This window comes from Carcharodon carcharias, chromosome 9 (assembly GCF_017639515.1).
Source record: "Carcharodon carcharias isolate sCarCar2 chromosome 9, sCarCar2.pri, whole genome shotgun sequence".
NCBI classification, from domain to species: Eukaryota; Metazoa; Chordata; class Chondrichthyes; order Lamniformes; family Lamnidae; genus Carcharodon; species Carcharodon carcharias.
Genome location: NC_054475.1, coordinates 20,701,736 through 20,723,837, shown reverse-complemented (window position 1 = coordinate 20,723,837; position 22,102 = coordinate 20,701,736). Strand labels below are relative to the sequence as shown.

Genomic DNA, 22,102 nt, shown 5'->3' with positions numbered 1-22,102 from the left:
TTTTCTAGGTTTTCTATTGATGAAGGCCAGTGCTGGTATTCGTATCAATTTATCAACAAGTCTATTGTATTCACTGGTCTTGCATCGGAACCAGGTGCTAAATCGATGAATGTCAGTATCTGGGGATATGTGGATCTCATATTTACACAGCACTGGGTATCGGTCACCATTGACTTTGAGGAACTCCTCACTAGAGATTGTGAGTTCAGATTTAATGAGGTTGCGAATCAGTAGATATAGTTAATTAAATTAGTTTTATTGAATTTGACTTAATTATATTGTTTTCACAAAGCCAGTTTATGCCCAAACTACTTTTATGTGTGTTTCCTATTGCTGTTTGTATTTTAAAACCTTCAGTTTTCAAATCTTTTATATTTTGTATTAATTTGCAGCTGTGTAGGCCAAGTCTGTTTTGGTGATTTCTTGCTGGGATTGATTCGATTGTAATAAATTTGAGTGTAGTGTTTGGTTCACTCTAAGTGATGATTGCATTTCATGGGAGCAGAAGGTTACTTGACCCACTGTCAAGTATTGATACCGTTCTTGGGGACCTAGTGATTTTTGTGTTAAGCGTATGTTATAATGTAAACCTTGGCATCTAAAATATAACCTGTAAAATCTAGAGAATGCCAGCAACCAGTCTTTCACCCACCCAACTACTGTTTGTTATTTTTTTTTCAGCACTTGTATTGATTTGATTTACAGCCTGCATTTCAGCTCTTAGTCTATTGATATCATAGCATTCCTATCTGCTTAATTGCACCCTTGACAAACACTGCCTCCCCTTCCCTCGCCTCCCCACCATGTCCTTGGACACCACTCAAATTCATCATTTCTTGGACTTGTTTACACCAATACAGCTACTTGTGACCATTTCTTAGCCCTCGTATTATCTACATCCCCCAACTCTAATTTACTTCACTGTGCCATCCACCTACAGAATTGGCCTTCACCTAATATTGGCACAAACCCACTCTTCAGCTCTCAAATCCCTTTCTGGCTGTCTACTTCTGTCCACTTCCTTAAACTGTTCTCTTGTTTTATCCCAAAAGAATCAATCACTGTCTCTCATTCCTCTGATACAACCTTCACCTTTGCTCCCCAAGTTAGAATTCTTCAAACTTAAGCGTATCTGGCATACAGTTGGTTTAGTCAGTTGTTAAAGCTGGTTCGACCATATTTGCACAGCATCATTCCTTGCTTTTCTCAGCCAAAAGCGCATGCCAGGCCTGAATCTACCTACCTCGCTACCTTTTCTCTAAAAGCTACTTAGATCGAGCCTTTTGTCATCACCGTTAATGTATCTGTTCCTAGCTTGGTATTAGTTTCCCCTACTTTTGTTTGTCAATTTGATGTTCAAAATCACTACACAACTGCAAGTTGTTGTAATGAAGACCCTAGTAATTGGAGTGCTGGGTATGTGCATTTCCTGTATGTATATACTTTAAATACTTTTGAAATCCAAGTTTGTTTTTAAGTTTTTTTTTGTTCAATTATTTTAATGCAACTGAATAGAGCTATGGAGCAGATGTGGACAGTATGTCAAATGGTATGAGGGAGCCTAGCCAAGAAAATGGAAGAGCTCACTTTTTCTTTAATAGTGCCATGAAACAAGCAGATGAGAAATTGAGAAATGATACTAAAGACAATGCAACACTCCACCTGTACAGCACTGAAGTGTTAGAGCACAGATTTTGTTTGAGTTCTACAATGGGACTTGAAATCATGACCACTTGACTTGTGTGAAAATGCTGCCACTAAACCAACACTTGAGGTTGCATGTGCCTTTAATTATTGGGGCTTCCATTCTATAACCACTCGAGGGGAGGAAATGGATGTATTTTTTTTTTAAATGTAGATGCTGTTTTTTTAAGTAGATAACTATGCACTAAAAGTTCAATCCTGATTTCCCCAGGTGCTGATGATGATTACATCCAGTGGCTTGCTCATTCAAGTAATGTTAATGATCCTAATGATGGCTGTATGTTGGGTTACAAAGAGAAATTCCGGCGTTTAAGAAAATCTTCTCTCTGTCGGAATGGACATGACTATATTGTGAATAAACAGCCCAATGTCTGTCAGTGTACTTTGGATGATTATTTGTGGTATGCCATTGCTATTTTTCCAATGGTTCATGATGAAATTCTGTCAATCCAACTTAGTTAACTTATTTTGAAATATGTAGACTTGCTAAACTATTTGGCAGGATAGGGAAATACAGAACAGGAAAAGTCCATCTACCAGGTCCTAAACCATAGTTTCAGTCTGCATGACCACAGTCCTTCCCTGGGTCATTTGCCTGTTGATTCTTAACTTGCAGTTATTTTTAAAATCCAACTTCATTCAGTTAATGAAATAATCACAAAGCTTGAGTGCTGTAAGCATGTATTGTTTCTAATTGAAAATTTCGATATGCTCACTTAGGACTTGCTTTTGGTGATTTAAAATAACATGCCTTACTGAATTGTGTATTATTGTAGTGTTAGTTTCAGGCTGTATAAATTTTGGAAGGAAAGATCAATGATTTGCTTTTTTGAAGTGAGAACTGAGTTTACACTATTTTGTCAAAGTTGGATTGATTTGTTAAATTGGCTGGGAATGACTTAGTTGTTTAAAAACATGCACTTTGTTCCCCACTCAGTGATTTTGGTTACTATCGAAAAGAAAATAGCTCAGAATGTGTAGAACAGGCCGATTTGCAAGGACATGATCTGGAGTTCTGTTTACAAGGAAGAAAAGAAGTTTTGCAGACAAATGGGTAATGAATGTGCTTCAAATAAACCAAAGGGAATTTTGACTAAGACTGTCGGTACCTCTTCACGTGAACTGGCCTTCTGTGCAAATTGTATTATTTAAGACTTCAGATTTAAGAGTAAATGCAAATTAAAACAGAGGTTGATGTGAGTTGCAATCATCTCCACTCTTGTGGTGGTCCTGGATATTATGATTGGATTTCCTTACAGGGACTAGCTTATCCAATCCACCAGGTGGCAGATAAATTTTAGTTTCCAAAATGTGATCAATATAGTTACCTACAAATTAAACACTTTCTGCAGGATCCAGCCTTGATGCATATGTTTTGATATGAGCACTTATGGCAGGAGGTATGAGATGGTCCAAGCATAAAGGGTCTGTTACCAGTGACAAAAACGTAATAAGAACATAAGAACTAGGGGCAGGAGTAGGCAATTCAGCCCTTAGAGCCTGCCCCAATACGATCATGGCTGATCTCATTTCGGCCTCAACTCCAATTTCCCGTCCTCTCCTCATAACATTTCAACCCATTACTCATTAAAAATCTGTCCATCTCCTCAAATTTATTCAGCGTCCCAGCATCCACTGCACTCTGAGGTAGTGAATTCCACAGATTCACAACCCTTTGAGAAAAATAATTCCTCCTCATCTCTGTTTTAAACCTACACCCCTTAGCCTAAAACTATGGCCTCTCGTTCTAGAATGCCCTACAAGGGGAAACATCTGCTCTACATCTACTTTGTCTATCCCCTTTAGCGTCTTATATACCTCAATTAGATCTCCTCTCATCCTTCTAAACTCTAGCAAGTATAGGCCTAAACTGCTCAATCTCTCCTCATTAGACAAGCCCGCATCCCTGGAATCAATCTAGTGAACCTCCTCTGAACCGCCTCCAATGCAACTACATCCTTCCTCAAGTAAGAGAACCAAAACTCTGCACGGTACTCCAGGTGCAGTCTCACCAGTGCCTTGTACAGTTGCAACAACATTTCCCTATTTTTATACACTCTTCCTTTAGCAATAAATGCCAAAATTCCATTTGCCTTCCTTATTACCTGCTGTACCTGCATACTAGCTTTCAGCAATTCATGCACAAGGACACCCAGATCCCTCTGCACTGAAGTAACCTCAAACCATTCTCCTGATTTGGAAATGTTAGATTTTAATGAGGATTCATATGGTCTTCGCATATAATGGAAGTGCATTTTTGAAAAGCGTTTTACAGCCATGTTTGCCCTTTGTAAACTGGAAGCCTGAACAACACTTGCAGTACTCCAACACACAAACAAAATACTGCAAATGTTGGAAATACTCAAGTCAGGCAGCATCTGTGGAAAAAGAAACAGTTAACGTTTCAGGTTGATGACCCTTCATTAGAACTGGAAAAGGTAATAAATATACTAGGTTTTGACCAAGCAAAATTGGGGAAGGTTGTTATGACGTAGCAAATGATATGTGCCAGGTGGACCAAATCTATGAGGGAAACTTGGTCGCTCTATCGCGACGGTTTTGCAGTTTGTATTTATTACAAGATGTGTGCACCGAATTCATAAGGAATAAATCCACCAAGACGTTTAGCAAATTTAAAAATTAAATTAGAATATTTATTAACAAAATATAAAAGATTTCAGGCACAAGCATAAGACTGCAAATTGCTCACTACTATAATAACGCCTAAAAGTCCCAATTAATCTGATCCCCAGTTATGCCTCTTTTAAGGCAACAGTTCAAAATAGATTTTAGATTTAAAACAAACTCAGCAAGTTAACACAATACCCTGCACAGTGGGATTCTAAATGTCTTTTCCCCAACTTCAGTTTTGTTATATAGCAGACTTATGCACAAATGGCTGGGGGCTTCGTTAAGGGTGTTTCACACACTCCTGTTAGATTTTACATGGCCTTCTCTTTTCACGTAGTCTTTCATTGCCCTTTATGTGTGTTTCTCTCTTCTTAATATGTAAGTTCTATTGTTCTATATGCCTTTGAAACTATATCTTCCTCACAACATAAACATTTTCATGTTGCCAATATATATTGTCAGTAATCTTTGGGAAAAATAAACACTTTCCTTTGCCTTGCTTATCTGGCTAGTTGTAAACAGACTAAGATCCCTTTGAAATCCAAGTATCCCTTCAGTTATCTAACAATGCAAATTCCCTTCACACCTTTACATGCTAAGCCAACATCCAAGTTTACTTATTAGCATGTCAAGCACCTAGCTTCTTTTGATGATTTCAACTTGCAGTCTACTTGACTCCAAATGTAATTAAATCACACACAGACCCAACTATACTTACCCCCATGAACCTACTTCACAATAAACCAGAAAAAATTATGAAAGTTATTATATTTTCATCATGAGTGGGGAAAAAAGAACAAAAGGCTAGTGATAAGATGGCAGATAGGAGAGATTAAATTATTTTTCCTTTTCTTCTTGTTCCCTGCTTTCTCTTTCCCTTAACCTTATACATTTCTAACTTTTCTGATGAAAGGTCATCATCCATTGGCCTGAAGTTTCCTGTTGGCGATTTGGGGACGTGGCCCGCTCGCCGACGGGAAAATGATGTGGGATGATGTCAGGAGGAACCCCCGACGTCATCCCGGTCCCTTTCAATTTTCAGGAAGGTGGGCGGACAGCGGAATCAGCTGTCCGCCCGCTGACCTGTCAATGGCCAATTGAGGCCATTGACAGGGTACTTAAAGTAATTAAAAGACCTGCCCGTCCAATCTTAAGGCTGGCGGGCAGGCCAGGAGCCCCGCGGGCTTCTGATAACACATGAAACCTCATCCACAGGCAGGATGAGGTTTCATGTTCCTTTTTAAAAACTTTAATAAATGTAATGTTATATTTATTAACAAGTGCCATCTCGTGTGACATTGTCACATGAGGGGGACATGTTAATATTTTTATTTTTCTATTTTTTTTAAGTTTTTTGGACTGTCAGTAATCTCCCTGAGACAGCACTTAGTCTCAGGGAGATGTGCGCGCTTTCACGCACATGTGTGAAACATCGCACTTTGATAGCTGGAGATTCCCCCCCGCACAGGAAGCGCATAGCACTTCCTGTCGGGCAGGCCCGGCTGGGCGGACCTTAACGGGCCCACCCACTCAAAATGGCAGCGGGCCCTGTTTCGGCAGCATCAGTCAGCTGTCCACCCAGCGCCAAGCTGCTGGGACCCGCATGCACATCAAGGGCAAAATTCTGCCCATTATGTTTGAGATCTTCAAATTCAATCAGGTGTTCCTTTTCGAGTAGTTGAACTTGTAAATTCTGAGAAAATATGTAATCACTTCCCCTTTTTAGGCACAGCCCACTTGACTGGGAGCCAGTAACTTGCTTAAGATTGCTAAGTTATGTTTGCAAAATGGCGTTTAATTCCTGTTTTACAAGAAAAAGAGTTTTTCTAACCTCAAAGGTTTGACTGGATTGAAGACCAATTTTTGTGTTGGTGTAGCATGCCCATACTTATTAATATAAAAGCATTCCATAAATCATTTCAAATATGAATTTTTAAAATTTTTTAACAATTGATATCAGATTTGTAATGCGCTTATCATTTCTTAGATACCGAAAAATTCCAGGAGACAGGTGTTATGGAGGAATACAAGTGACTCGCTCACTGAAAGACATTAGTAAAAAATGCGTCAGTAACTTGTTGGCTCCTGAAGAACTGGTAAGTGCAATGGTAATTAATGTATTGCAGGCGGAGGAAATATTCTTTACATAGAGGCAAGTAAATATAGTGAAGAATTTCTGAAGTTTTCTAGGTAAAAAGCCAAACCAGGAAGGAAGTGTAGAATGAATTCTTAATCAAAGTGTGCACAAGAACGATTGCACCATCGTACTGCCATGCTTGTACAGTCACCACCCAAACTGTAGTACGGAGCTGCTGACCTGATCTTGTCGGTGTGAAACTATTTTCATTATAAAACTAAGAGGGGTTTTTTTATTTGTTCATTGGATTCGGGCATCGCTGAAAAGGCTCATTGTTTATTGGTGGTTTGTGTTTTCTTTCTTAAAATGAGCTTGAGATGGTGTTTGCTTTCCAGGATGACCCTGAAATATAAGATGTGGCAACAAGATGGACAGACAGGACTGTTCGAAATGGTCAAACAAAATCTGGTGGTGGGAAGTCAGGCCAGTTGATTACGGCTCAGAGATTCTAATTTGCCTGTTTGTCTGGTGGGGCAGCACTGGCTTTTATATCAGTCACAATTTGATGGGGTCAGGTAGTTCAAAGTGGAAATGAGACAGCTGCAGAATGAAATTTGACCTGAAATACTAACATTGTACAAGGTTGGATTGTTGTATTTCTCTGGTGACATTGCTTAACTTGATGAGACCATCTTCAAGTCAGCTAACAGATCTGACACATTGGTTGTAACTTCTGACCTTGTATCTGGGGCGGGTGGGGGAGGAGGTGTCGGGTACCCTTGCCCGGGAAGTTCAAATTTCTCTACACAAGGAAACATTTGATACTGTGATTTAGGTCGCAAACTTCAGATGATTCTGACTGTTACAGTAATAGTTGCCCAGTAAAAGATAGAAGAATTGAAACCACTTCTAGCTTCTGTGTAACTGTAGCACTAACCTACCCCAACTTCCCCCAAAGGGCCTCCTGAGCCCCCACGGGATCCCTCCCCCGACTACAACCCCACCCCCTGACTGCACACAGGACTCCCTGGCTGTGCCCTCCACCACCATTGTCTCCCCAGCTCCGTCCGGCTGCAGGCCCCACCCCTCGACTATGCTGACCCCACTGACCTCTTCAGTGGCTGGACCTTTAAACTTACCTGCTTTATGGCAGCTAGTGCAGTTTTTAAAAAAAGAGGAGGCATGTCCTCCTTGCTTCTGATGCTGTAGCCCCGGGTAGAAGGCCGTGGGAACCCACTGTGCTACGCTGATCCTGCCCAGCCTGTGTCAGAAGGTCGGGCGAGATAGAAGAGGCTGGATTTCCAGATAAGGAGCTACGAGCGGAGTTGCAATACGGCTCAATTGCCACTCCACCAGAAGTTACAGCCCATTATCCTTTCTTTGTTATTAATTGTACCTTTGTTCAAAATTTTTCAGTTCAAATAATATTTTGAATTAAAAAATGAAACTTCCTTTGTTTGGTTTCAGTTTGATTCACATAGAAGCAGCTCTGTGCCAATTATTGCCACTGTAATAGTATTATTACTGATGCTGTTAATCCTTGGAGTGATTTTTATCAAGAAATATGTGTGTGGCGGGAGGTAAGTGTATTTGATTTGCTTCTGAGAGAATTGTTGGTATTTAGGGTTTTTATGGTAAGCTAAATAAAGCAAACCTTTTAACTTTTCTAGTGTTCTACTGTGCATTAAGTCCAGTTAATGCTAATTTTGATAGAACAGTAGCAAAAGAGAATATAAGGAGTTTTTAATTAAAAGAACAAACTTGCAACAGATCCAATTGAGTCTTGATGTGCAATTTTCCCACTTTATGTTGCTGGCAAGAGTCTCATTTGCTGAGTACAAGAAATTTGGGAATATGCTGTGCGGATTTTGTGCAGTCAGAAAATTATCCTTTATGTATTTATAGCAAATTATCCCAAAGACTGAAGGGATTTATTTTAGTGCATATAAAGCAATAACTACCTGTGCCCAGAGTGGTATTTTACGGGTTTTGTGTGTTTGACTTTACAATGTGATGATTTTTTTGACTGAGCCAAGGCCTTCATAAGTAGGCAGCAGTCTCCAAGGAGCTGCTTAAGTCACCTAGGATAATTTGTGTCTTGGGACCTTGGTTGCCTTTTCCTCGTGATCAGAGGAATTGATTGGAAGTGGCCATTTAGTTTCATCATACTTATGTTATCTGTTGCATTTCTTTTAATGCAAACATTTAGGATACATTTAATGAAAGTTACCATGCACTAATGCTAAAGTTGTAGTATAGATCTCAAGTTGGGACATAACCATGGAACACACCGTGTACTGTAAACCCCTGCTGTTCACGGAGGTTATGTTCCCGCAACACCTACCAACAGCGAAATTACGAAGGAGGAACATGCTTTTGAATGGGACTCGATTGGATAAGTCCCAGCCATGTGAGGGCAGCGTTGCTTTGGGCAGTTACAGTACTCTACAATGAACTGTGTTTCTCTTCACTGAGGCTGTTAGACCTGCTGTGTATAGTCCATATTTTTGCTTTTTGTTTCCGATTTCCAGCGCTGGCAGTTTTAGTCCCATTTAAACCCATTTAAAAATCATGGTCATTGAAAAAGAAAAACCCAGGGCCAACAAGGGGTAAAATATATTCTAGAAAATTCAGGACCAAACAGTAAATAAGAAATATAAGCACCAATCAATTGAGTTGTGCAATTCTGCCCTGAATTCTGCAGGGCTCTTGGGATTACAGAGGACTGATGATTTCAAGAAAATTATTTAAATTAACTAGCAAGCCATTAAAGAAATATTTTTGTACTTTATTTATTTCATTGCGGTGATTTTTTAAAATCTTCACTCTCTTCCAATTTGGTAAAATTATTTATTATTGAATAAAGTCTGCAACACTTGAGAGTTAGAAGCCTACATCAGGTGGCCTCTGTTAAGGGCTTGGTGTTGGGACCCTTGCTGTTTGTGTTATATATTAACGATTTGGACGTGAAAGTGGGGGGCATGATTGGGAAATTTGCAGGTGACACAATGATTGGCCGCGTAGTGGATAGTGTAGAGGATAGTCATAATCTTCAAAATGATATAGATGGGTTGGTGGAGTGGGCAGTAAAGTGCCAGATGGATTTTAACATAGAGAAGTGTGAGGTTATACATTTAGGGAGGTCAAACAGTTAGAGGGATTACAAAATAAATGGGAATATACTAAGAGGGGTCGATGAAGTGAGAGATCTTGGCGTACAAGTACACAGGTCCCTGAAGGCAACAGTTCAAGTAGATAAGGTTGTAAAGAAGGCATATGGAATGCTCTGCTTCATAGGCAGAGGTATAGAATATAAAAGTAAGGATATAATGTTGGAATTGTATAAAACACTGGTGAGGCCACAACTGGAGTATTGTGTGCAGTTCTGGTCACATTACAGGAAGGACGTAATAACTCTAGAGAGAGTGCAGAGGAGGTTTACATGAATGTTCCCAGGGTTAGAAAAGTGTAGCTACGAAAAGAGATTGGGTAGATTGGGGTTATTTTCCTTAGAACAAAGTAGGCTGAGAGGTGACTTGATTGAGGTGTACAAAATTATGAGGGGAATAGATAGAGTGGACAGGGTAAAATAGTTTCCCTTGGTGGAGAATTCTAGAACCAGGGGACATAGATTCAAGATAAGTGGCAGAAGGTGCAGGAGGGACTTGAGGAAGAAGTTTTTTATGCAGAGAGTAGTGGGTATCTGGAATTCGCTGCCCAAGTTGGTGGTAGAGGCAGAAACTCTAAACTCTTTTAAAAAGTACCTGGATCTGCACCTAAAGTGCTGTAAACTGCAGGGCTATGGGCTGGGTGCAAGAAGGTGGGATAAGAAAGGGCACCTGGATGTCCTCGGGCTGGCGTGGACAAGATGGGCCGAATGGCCTCCTTCTGTGCTGTAACTTTTCTATGGTTCTATAAGTCAAGTATTGACCAATTCCAAAAGCAAAATACTGCAGATGCTGGAAGCCTGAAATCAAAAATAAAACAAAAAGTGCTGGACAAACTCAGCAGATCAGGCAGCATCTTTGGAGAGAAACAGAGATAACGTTTTGGGTCGAGTGACCTATCATCAGGACCAATTTGACCAGTTCCTCAGTTTTGACAAATGCAAATACCGTGTATTGAACTAAGAACATACAATCTGAAAATGCAAGTGGTAACTGAAAGAATCAATTGGTTGAAGCATCTTTCCAAGACTTGGTTTATTCAATGCTAACTAAAATATTATGTAACTCAAAAGCTTTATTCATTTTTACAATTGTAGTTTATTCTCAATAACTTACTGTGATTTGTTGAGGCTGGGAAACCAAATTTTTCTCTAAGAAACGGCTAGGTTATTCATGGAAAGACGGTTTGTCTATTAAATTTGTCAGCTGTAATCCCTTAAAATGGCTTTTAATCAATCTTTCAGATTCTTGGTACATCGATACTCAGTCCTACAACAGCATGCAGAGGCTACTACAGCAGATGAACTGGACACCACTACAGCTGCCAATAAACCAGAGTATCATGATGACTCTGATGAAGTAAGTGTAGTACAATTTTTCCTTTTAAATACCACGGGAAAATTAAGAATTTGCCTGTGCATCCTCTTGATTAAGTTGGTAGCACTCTTGTTTTGAGGTTAAAGGTCAATATCTAGGTCAAGCCCTTAAGAATTTGATACAGACTCTATACCGAAGCTTTGTCAGGGTGCCTTAAGAGGATTATTGTACTTGGGCCACACCTGCCTGAGCAGGTGGATACCATATATTTTGTGGAACTATTTGAAAAGCAGGACACTACCAATGTCTGGGCCATTTTTTAATATGTTCAAGTAACCTGTGTGTTTGTCTATAAAACATTGACTACACTTCAAAAGTAATTCATTGGCTCTAAAGTGCCTTGGGACATCCTGAGGGCATCGAAAGGCTTTTTGAAAATCCAACCCTTAATATAGAAATACATCTTTATCTATATAACTCACTAAAAAAGTATATCCACGTGTACTTCATGTCTACAAAACATGGAATCCTCTTGCCGCTTTAGTGTCTCTTTTTCTGTCAGTGTCTTTCTGATATAAGTTCTGCTGTCCATTTTTAGAATGGAAAAGTTATACTTGTCACTTTATGCAACTGCAAAATCTGGTTTTCCACAGGAGTTGGCGCATCTTACGCCCGTGGACACCCAGCTTGCGGCCAACGCCATTCAAGACCTTAGGACGGTCATACTTGGCCCCGACGTCATACTGGGACTTGAGGTGGCGCAGGTGCGCTGTAGTCTTCCGTCCAAGCGTACCCCCATTTGGACTGAATTCCACATTGGCCCCAAGCCCCGAAACCTCCCTTGGGAGCCGCTGCTCCTCAACCTGAGTTGCCTTGTGGAAATGCCCTCCGTGTCTTTGAGCATGGCATGGAGGGGTTTCCTGTATGGGCTGCTGCTGCACACCCTTCACTTCCTTGCCCTCGCCCGCTGCTCAGACATGCCCTGGCGTGGCATGTTGCCATCTGGCAAGGGGAGGGAGGGCATCGGGGATCTGGGGTGGAGGGTGTTGCATGCAGCAGCCCCATACTATCGGAGGATGTGACGGTTCATGGACTCCCAAAAAGCCTGAGTCTTTTGCGGCCTTGTGGAGTCTGTGGACCATTTGTATGTTGGTTTTCTTTAGGCTGCACCCCACTTTGAGTTTCTTGAAAAACCTTTTTACTGTTGTTTTGTTTGCACTTCAGTCCCGTGCTCCTGATCTTTGGGCACCCAGTGTGGAGGGGGGCTGGGAAGGAGGAAAACCTCCTCATGAACCTGCTCCTGGGCCTGGTCAAGTTGGCCACTGACAGGTCCAGGCAGCAAGTGACCCTCTTCCATGGCTGTTAGTGGCCGGGTGTCCCTGGAGAGGGAGCGCACGGTGTCTACCGGCATCGTTGAGGCCTTCCATGCTCGGTGGGCACTGCGTGGCTTGGGGTGTTTTATCGACCCCTTTAATCACGTTTTGATTTAATGTTGGTAAGTTTCCTTTGCATTTTGTCTTTTGTTTTTGCAGTTTCCCTTTAAGAGGCTGCCTTTTACTTTGTCCCTTGATTTGTTAATTTAGCTAACTGGCTGTTACTGGCTGGCTTTCTGAAAATCAGAGGAAGAAGAATGGACCATAGACCACTGGAGGAGGCAGAAAATAATGAAAAGGAGCAGGTGACCATAGACAGGAACTGAAAGACCCAGAATTCATGGTAGAAGGAGAAACATGTGGGAAATGGTCTTGGAGATAAATTCATCATGGTAGGGTGACACAGCTCAGGGGCATACAGATAACGAATTGGAGAGAAATAAGTGGACTCTGGGATTAAGGAAGAAAATACTTATTGATGGAGGGATCAGACAAGTGGATGAGCAAAAAGAGACTGATTGAGAGGAAACCCTGAAGGAGACGGATCAGAGGTAGATAGACTGATTAAAGAACAGATAAAGATATCAAGGGAATAGCCACAAGTCAGTGACAAGAAAAGAGACAATGAGTCAGATACCAATATCCACCCCTATTGGCGAGGGAAAGGAAGAGAACGACAAATAGTCAAAGGCAGATGTCACTGACCAAAAAGGAATCATGGGCACAGAGAAAAAGATTGAGGCACAGACTGCACAAACCCTTTCACAATACCCCTCCATTCCTAATCACTGTAGATCCTATACACATTGTCCTAACTTTCAACCTATCAGTACCTCAGACTTTGACCATTACCATATCATCTGACTAACCCCCTGCTCTGCAATTGTGTCTGCCTTTCCCTCAAATGATTTTTGTCCATTCCCATGCTCTGCCATTTGGGGCTCCATCTTTCAACTCCCTACTGCTGCTTTTGGCCCATGCACCATGCTGTCCTAATGTTTCTCAACTCTGAAATCTTCACTTAATTTGTCACAGCATGATACTAGTGCTGAAGAAAAACTGAAAAGATAGGATTAAGTAGTTAATACAACATAGGAGTGAACCATTGACTTGGCCTTGTTGCTATTTATTGTGCAAATAAGTAGTTGTCTTGGTTCCATGTGCCCACCCTCTCACTGTCTTTATTTCTTTTCCCTTCAGCCATTTTTTTTAACCTGCTCTTGAATGCTCATGTTGTCTCTGCTAGGGTCACTAATTTCATTAGGGCATTCCACATCATTCATTTTCTGTTTTTTTTAAATTCCCATTTTCCTTTGTACTAAATCATTTGCTTTTAATATTGGTACGGATCTACCAAGGAGCGGCAATCATCATTGTATTCCTCCGACTCGATGCTGCTGTACATTTCTTCCAGGACCTTCCGAAGCCCTGCTTTTCCAGAAATGTGGAAAAGTGTCCCTCTAAGAGCTCTGTTGCAGTGGAATAGAGTTGGGGAAAGGCAGGACACACCCCCTTCTTGCAGCACTAGCTGCTGTATGGTATGAATGAGTGAGTGGGTTAATAAGTGAACACGCATTTGTGTGTACTGGAAGCTACATATATTGATACACAGGGCCCTGTTCTTTGCAGACAGAAAGAACATGCATGTTGTGCCTGTTTCAACCAAACAAAATAAGTGACAGCCATTCGCTGATTCATTCCTTAGGGCAATGCCTTGACCAATCAGTGTCAAGCCACCTGGTTTAAATTTCAAACAATGCTTGGCAGTTAACTATCAATCACCATCAGTGATGCATTCTCCATGGCAACGTCACTTGCCAACCAATCAGCACTCCACACGCAGTTTAAATAGGTGTTTTCCCCTTATATTGGAATTCTTGTGAGTGTCCTGATGAGTGTAAGATGAAAAGCTTAGACATGTCCCTTTTTTCAGCAATAATAAGTGAATGGGCAGGTAAGTGGTAGGGTGGGTGAGGTGGGTAAGTAGTTAAGGTGATAGGTGGGTGTGGTGGTACTCAGGGGGTCAGTGCGTATGAATGGGGGATGGGTGGGGTCAGTTCTGTGGTTACCTAGGATTTAGACTCAGTCGTACATCTGGTCACCAGTGACCTGGAGACTGGAAGATTTGCGCCATTGAGGTAGCGTTGGAGTTAATTTTCCAGAATTCCCTAGATTCTAGAACGGTTCCATCAGACTGGAAAGTAGCAAATATAACCCCTCCAAGAAGGGAGGAAGGCAGAAAACAGGAAACTGTAAGCCAGTTAGCTTGATGTCTGTTGTGGGGAAGATGTTAGAATTGATCATTAAGGAGGTTATAGCTGGGCACTTGGAGAAACCCAAGGTAATTGGAAAGAGTCAGAATGGTTTCGTGACAAGAAAATCATGTTTAACCAATTTATTGGAGTCCTTTGAAGGAGTAACTTGCGCTGTGGATAAAGGAGAGCCTGTGGACATGCTGTACTTGGTTTTTCAGAAGGCATTTGATAAAGTGCCTTATCAAAGGTTATTGCAGAAAATAAAAGCTCATGATGTAGAGGGTATTATTAGCATGGATAGAAGATTGGCTGGCAGAAAACAGGGATTATGGATAAATGGGTCTTTTTCTGATTGGCAGGAGGTGACAAGTGGAGCTCTGCAGGGGTCTGTGCCTCAACCTTTTACAACTTATATCAATGACTTGGATAGGGGGAGTGAAGGCATGTAGCTAAATTTGCAGGTGACACAGACAAATAGGAAAGTATATTGTGAAGAGGACATAGGGAAGGTGCAGATGGATATAGGTAGTTTGAGTAAGTGGCAAAAATATGGCAGTTAGACTATAATGTGGGAAAATGTAAAGTTGTTCACTTTTTGGTGGGAAGAATAGAAAAGCAGAGTATTACTTAAATGAAGAACTGCTGTAGAATTCTGAACTGCAGAGAGATTGAGGTGGTCTAGTGCATGAGTCACAAAGTTAGTACGCAGATACAGCAAGTAATTAAGGCTAAAGAAGTCTTTATGATGAGAGGAATTGAACATAAAAGTAAGGATGTTATGCTTCAGTTATACAGAGCATTGGTGAGACCACATCTTGAATATTGTGTGCAGTTTTGGTCTCTGTATTTAAGGAAGGATGTAAATGTGATGGAGACTGTTCAGAGGAAGTTTACTAGATTGATACCTGGAATGAGCAGGTTATCTTATAAGGATAGGTTAGACAGACTGGGCTTGTTTTGTCTGGAGTTTAGAAGAATGAGGGGTGGCTTGATTGAAATATATAAGCTACTGAATGTTCTTGACAAGATGGACGTGGAAAGTATGTTTCCTCTTGTGGGTGAGTCCAGAACTAGAGGAAACAGTTTTAAAATTAGTGGTTGCCTTTTAGGACAGAGATGAGGAGAAATTTTATCTGAGAGTTGTGCGACTTTGGAACTCTCTGCCTCAGATGGTGGTGGAGGCAGGGTCATTGAATATTTTTAAGGTGGAGGCAGATAGATTCTTGTTAGGCAAGGGAATCAAAGCTTATCAGGGGTAGATGGGAATGCGGAATTCGAAACATAAACAGATCAGCCATGATCTTAATGAATGGTGGAGCAGGCTTGATGGGCTGAATGGCCTACTTCTGCTGTTTTGTATGTTCGTATTGTCTGTGAACCTTCATTCTAGACTCCTGATTTACTGGAAACAGTCTGTTTCTATAAAATACTGTTTCAGGGATTCAATTAGAGCTGCAACCTTACAAAGAACCAAGTTGGAAGTAAGCCAAGGAGAGCCAGGGATAGTGAGAAATCAAAGATGACATAAGGATAAGAATTTTCAATTGCAGGCAATAAAAGACTGGTTGTGTATATTGGATCAGCAAGTACAGGAGTGATGGGTGAGTGGAACCTGCAGCAACGAAGCTCCTAGCGGCCTCATGTATACACTATGTGGGATCCAATAATATTTATCAATTTTTGTTGTTGTTACACTTCAGATAAGAGATAAATGCGTTATTGGAGATGGCTCAGAGGAGGTTTAATAGATTGGTACCTGGAATGATCAGGTCTTATGAGAATAGGTTGGACAGGTTGGGCTGTGGAGTTTAGAAGAGTGAGAGGTGTTGATTGAAGTATATAAGATCCTGAATTGTCTTGACAAAGTGGATGTGGAAAGATAAAAACAAAAAACTGCGGATGCTGGAAATCCAAAACAAAAACAGAATTACCTGGAAAATCTCAGCAGGTCTGGCAGCGTCGGCGGAGAAGGAGTTCTGTTGAAGGGTCATGAGGACTCGAAACGTCAACTCTTTTCTTCTCCGCCGATGCTGCCAGACCTGCTGAGTTTTTCCAATTAATTCTGTTTTTGTTTTGGATGTGGAAAGCATGTTTCCTCTTGTAGGTAAGCCAAGAACTAGGGGGCACTGTTTAAAAATTAGGGGTTGCCCTTTTCTGAGGGTTGTGCAACTTTGGATCTCTCTGCCTCAGAAGGCGGTGGAGTTGGGGTCATTAAATATTTTTAAGGTGTAGGTAGATTGATTCTTTGCCGAACAAGAATCGAAGGTTATCAGGGGTAGATGGGAATGTGGAATTTGAAACACAACAGATCAGCCATGATCTTATTGAGTGATGGAGCAGGCTCAAGGGGCCACATGTCTTCCTTCTGCTCCTATTTTGTATGTTTGTATATGTATATGAATTGCACACAACACACTCACTTTTTTTGGATGGGGCTCCATCCTGAGACAAAGTTGCAGAAGGATTGCTCCATGTACAAACTAATTTTGGCCTCTCTTGAGGAATCAAATTTATAACACAAGCTATTCTGTCTGTTGCCTTCAAAATTAGGAGTGGGAAATAAGCTTACAAATGTGTAGAGTTTGCATAAAGTTACCTTTTATTTTTGTAAGTAGCTTTGTATAGTTGGTGACAAGGATGATTTTTAATTTCTGGTTTTCAAATGTTTCATAATATGAAATTACTGGTGCATCTGTAACCATGCAATTTATAGATGCTTGTCATCTGACTGTGAAATAATTTCTACACTTTGCAAATATTTTCTTTTCATCTGTTAAAAAATTGAGTTTATTTGTAGGTGTAAGATGATATAGAAAAATGTGAAATGCTAATTTAATTTTCTAAGGGTGATTTCTTATAGATATGAAATCAGAATGATACATTCTTCCTTGGGTTTCGCTCCCTGAAATCAAGGTTTATTAGGTTTAGTGTTTTGAAAATATTCATGTGATTTTTTTTTTTCCTCATTCATAATGGGAATGATATGTATCACATTGTAAAATTCAACTCCTTGGAATCAACATTTTGCAATGAAACTCGCACTTTCTTTTGACAGGATCTCCTGGAATAGACTGATTTTTAAAAAGAAAATTTGGAGTTACAAGATGCTCTTCATGCCAAACAAACGGCACCTTAGTATTTAGAGATGCTGTTGCCTCCATCTGATAGTCTCTATCAACTACCTGCACTCTGATTTTACAGCATCATACAAAGGCAGTGTAACTTTTTTTATGAATGTGATAAATCTAGATCTGCAATCTCAAATTTCACAGATGAGACTGCTTCTGGTCCTGGCATACTGGAACTGTTTTGAAAGTTTTGTTTTATGTGGGAGAGGGAGAGGGAAGATGCTAATGAATTGGTGTCAATCAGAGATGTGTTTTTTAAAGATGGGAAATTCGTAGTTTTGAAATATGATTAATTTGCAGAATTACATTTTAAAAATCTGCTTCTGGGTACATAACTGCAAGCTTTTGTGGGCCTTTTATATGATTATACATTCTTGAACAGAGTGCATTAACCAACACTTTTATTTCTCACCAAGGCTGACTTGTGTTACAAATTAAATGTAAGCAGTGAATTTTTAAATGAATGCATATATTCCATCTTTGAAAATAAATGCCACTGAATGTAGAATTCCAGATAATAAGCTCAAATAAAATTTGGTCTTCAGATTACAGAAGCAGGCATTTATTGTGGCAATGCTTTTTCCAAAATGTCTTCATATTGTGTGACTCCTTATTGGCCTTGTGTAACAATTTTCGTATCAGACCCTTTTAATTAGGAAAGTTAAGTTTTCAAGAGCATTGTCCTGCTAAGAACACTCCTTTATTTGTACACCTCTGTGTACTTGATATATGTAAGAAGTATTAGAGATACACATTGATTCATGAAATACTCCAGTATTTTATGAAATAAGAGATCAGTTGTTAGTTGATTTCGGAAGTTAGTTTGCCATTTGAAAGTCTTAAGCCTCATGCCACGAAAAATTGATTGAGGGCTTTTCACATACTTAGAATATCAAAATCTTAATCAATTGTCAACTGTAATTTAATTCTATTAAATTAAAAACTAATGCTTGTGCCCTGACTTGCTGCACTTTTACTGTTTCTTTCATCGCTGCTATAAAGAACAGAAGGCATATAAACAAAATACAATACATGGATTATAAAAGTAATTTAGAATGACATCAGGTATATATGCAGGTACATTTACAGCATGAATTGGCTCCACCTAGTGTTCTACCTTTTATCTTTATAATGGTAATCTGGGAAATAATTTGAAACCATACATTCATGTACATTAGGGTATCTTTTTTAATGGAAATGTTATCCCGTTTCAGAACTAGCAAGTTGTGTATTATGTGCAGAATTTACTTGTTGAATACCTATTTCATTACTCTGTTGACAACTGTTAATTTATTTGCTTTGATTCCTTTGTTCCTTAACACAGTTTTTGGAATTGGAAACATGAACATGCTATAATGTAAAATAGTTATGTTTTTTTCTTTTTATAAGATCATTATTGCATTGTTTATTGTTTGCTTATGTATTCATGTGCTTTAGGCTACTCTTCCTTTGTAAGCAGGTGGGAAAGATTCCAGGACAGAAAATTTTTTCAGTAAACAATGTTGTAATTCCAACACTTAAAACTCCAGCTATGCAGCAAGCGTATGCTCTGAGTGCATGAATAATATGCAGTACAGTGCTGTGATGTAGGACTTGGTACTTTTTATTGTAGTGATGTTACATAAGAAGCTGTTGATTACCTCCGTGTACATGTTCCAAGATACATCATCCACTCTTATCCATGTGCGACGTTAAGAATAAAGTATCACACTGAATCCCTTTACTTATTTCCTTAGCTCCTTTTATAAGCATTGTATAGTTTCAGATCATGGCTCTTAAAATTACTGAGCAGTTTTAAACTTGATCATGACAGTTGAATATTCAAATGAATATGCACATGTTGACTGAGGATCATATATCTTTGACTAAGACATAAATTTTGTAGGAGTGTAAGTTTCTACTTGATTTGTCATGATTAATTGCAAAAAGTTTTCATGATTTTTATTTCATTTCATCTTTATTGACCTCAGTCAAACAGGGGATGAAGATACAAAATCATGGGTCTCAGGAAGTCTTAGCATATGATGTATGTTTATGGTTCCAAATAGCCTTAAACTGATTAATAGAATAGAATTGATTTCTGTATCTTTCTATATTTGATGCTACATTCGAAAAAATTTCTAGTATAATTGAAACATATATTTTCAAGTTGTTTTCTAATCATCAATATTATAAACCATCATAAACTAGAACTGAATTATACATATACTATAGTTCAAGAAATCTTGATCAAGCTATATTCTGCAATCTGCATTAAAAGTTTGATTTGATTACCACAGTTGCTCATGCGCTCAAATCGAACAATTAAAGTTTATAGCTAATACAAGGCTTGCTCAGCTCAGTGTTTGTGATGGGTCTTTGCTAGAAATAATCTAAAACAAAACCCACTGTGCTACTGTCATATAGCCCTGTATTTTGGTCCTGCAAATATTTATCCAATTTTCTGTTAAAAGATGTTCAGATTTAATGACGTGAATGTTATGTCCACAACTTTGTTTGCAGCTACAATAGGTAGATGCAACAGAGTGCTGTTAAAGCTCTGGATGGTACAGGTCTAATATTAATCCAATCCATGAAACTGGAATGCGTTTGGTATGACAATTTGTGTCTCATCAGCCTTGACCTAAATGGATGCAGATAAAGCTGCTTTACATTTAGTTTCCCCCCTACTTGCTTTTAGAAACTGCCATCTTTTGAGTGTATGATTTTCATTGCATGTGCTTGTGTATGATGCAGTGACGGTATATAAGTGTTCTGTTCACCTGATGTGTCTATCTTACGAACTGAGAGAATAGTATTTAAACCAAAGCCACATGTTCTGAAGATCTATGGTATTTGGTCATCTGCAGAAGTTTAACATGGGATGATCACTCTTGCACATAATTTATGCCCCCACACATATCTAATATCACCCTTTAGCTTTCCTCTTGATGCTGAGCTCATTGCTGTTGTTGCTTTGCTTCTTCTTTGGTTGTATCGGCATCATAGACTAACATCCGTGTTCCGCCAACATTCATGAATATGGCTAACAATATGAAAATGACCAGATAATATCTTTTTGTGATGTTGAGTGAAGAATAGATAATAACATCCGCAATGCAGCGAGAGCTAGCAAGCTGATCCATCTTTAAAAATTCACTACAATGTGTTTTTTTTTTTGCTGATTCACTTGTTTCTTGAACAAGGTTGATCATTGTGTTCTGTTGTGAATCAATCCCTATGTATTTTGAATTAAGCTGGTGGTTTTTCTATAAATTTCAAATTGTACAGTGCAAATGGAAAAGGACTATGGAAAGTAACATTATACGCGAAGGTGTTATGTCCCAACAATTGAGACTATTAAATTGTGCTATACGTTTTTAATGCATAAGTCATGATCTGTATTACAAATGTAATAGAATTAATTTATGATTTGATTTCATCAGTAATTTTGACTAGACCTAACTAGAGGGATTTCAAAAGCCAATAGAAAACAAAATATTTTATGAACATTGTTGAATTAGTTGCTTTATCCTCTGAATGCTGGTGTATTTTCAGTGATTAAATCTCAAGCATTTTTGCTTCCTAATTTATGTGAATAAAATCATCTGGATCTTATCTATTTAGTATTCATCTTTCTTGAATACAAACCCCTTTTGAGGGAAGTGGCCTTGTCTGGGGCCATGTTACTTCGTGAACATTTAAGTTTGTGTACATTTGCAAGATCATACTTTCGAAACTTCAAACTGGAACCCTATCATAAAATACAATATTTTTATAATGAAAATATTTGAAAACTACTTGTGATTCATTTTCCTCCCACAGCAGCAGCATTTTTACCACATTTTCTAAATTGCAGAAGTGAAATTTATAAACAGTTTAGCCATAAGTTTGTGAGTATTTTAGTATTGATGGGGAAAATATTAGATCCTAATTGAACTGTGACCGGAAGACGACTTTTTGCGTATATCAAAAAGATATAACACAATCCATATCTTGGCATTTCGAGCTTTTCCCCTCCCTCTGATTTGGGTAACTTCTCTTTCTGCGAGATGTTGTTTGATCAAAACTTATTTGGATTCACTGCTGTAGCATTGTCTTTTAAATTTTGGAACTCTGCTGGGTTTTCAACTTGAATACCTTTGGGAGCGTTATTAAGTTGCATATAGGTTGTTGAGTCATGAATCAATTTGAATACTCTTGTAAAATGTTTACAAGCCAGCTCTGCACACCGAAGTGAATTTTGGATTGCTGCCTTGCCAGGAATTTGATGACTGCAGTTTGGGGATTGGTGGGAGGATACTATCATGCTGATGTTAAAATTAAGGCAGAGGACTGCAGTGCTCACTGACAGTGAAGGATTCATAGCTTGCTGGATGGTCAACAAATGAGGTGGGAGAACTCGCAGCAGCTGCCGAGAGAATAGCTAAGATCAAGCAGCACTTTAAATTAAGCCAGGCCATTAAATTAA

General features: G+C 39.3%; 1 protein-coding gene across 2 annotated transcripts in view; it reads left to right on the top strand.

Moving 5' to 3' along the window:
* sort1a (sortilin 1a) overlaps positions 1 to 21,249 on the top strand; it is a 63,975-nt gene extending 42,726 nt beyond the window's left edge. Inside the window, exons 14-21 of one of the 2 annotated variants that reach the window (XR_005943966.1) lie at positions 9 to 199; positions 1,916 to 2,105; positions 2,642 to 2,758; positions 6,323 to 6,431; positions 7,880 to 7,992; positions 10,824 to 10,938; positions 12,480 to 12,574; positions 17,580 to 21,249. Coding sequence is in view for 1 of the 2 variants with exons in the window: in XM_041194898.1 (XP_041050832.1) it covers positions 9 to 199; positions 1,916 to 2,105; positions 2,642 to 2,758; positions 6,323 to 6,431; positions 7,880 to 7,992; positions 10,824 to 10,938; positions 17,580 to 17,594 (850 nt within the window). In the remaining variant the exon portion in view is untranslated. The remainder of the gene's footprint in view (positions 1 to 8; positions 200 to 1,915; positions 2,106 to 2,641; positions 2,759 to 6,322; positions 6,432 to 7,879; positions 7,993 to 10,823; positions 10,939 to 12,479; positions 12,575 to 17,579) is intronic. The other variant, XM_041194898.1, reaches the window with a different exon arrangement.
* The last annotated feature ends 853 nt before the right edge of the window (positions 21,250 to 22,102 follow it).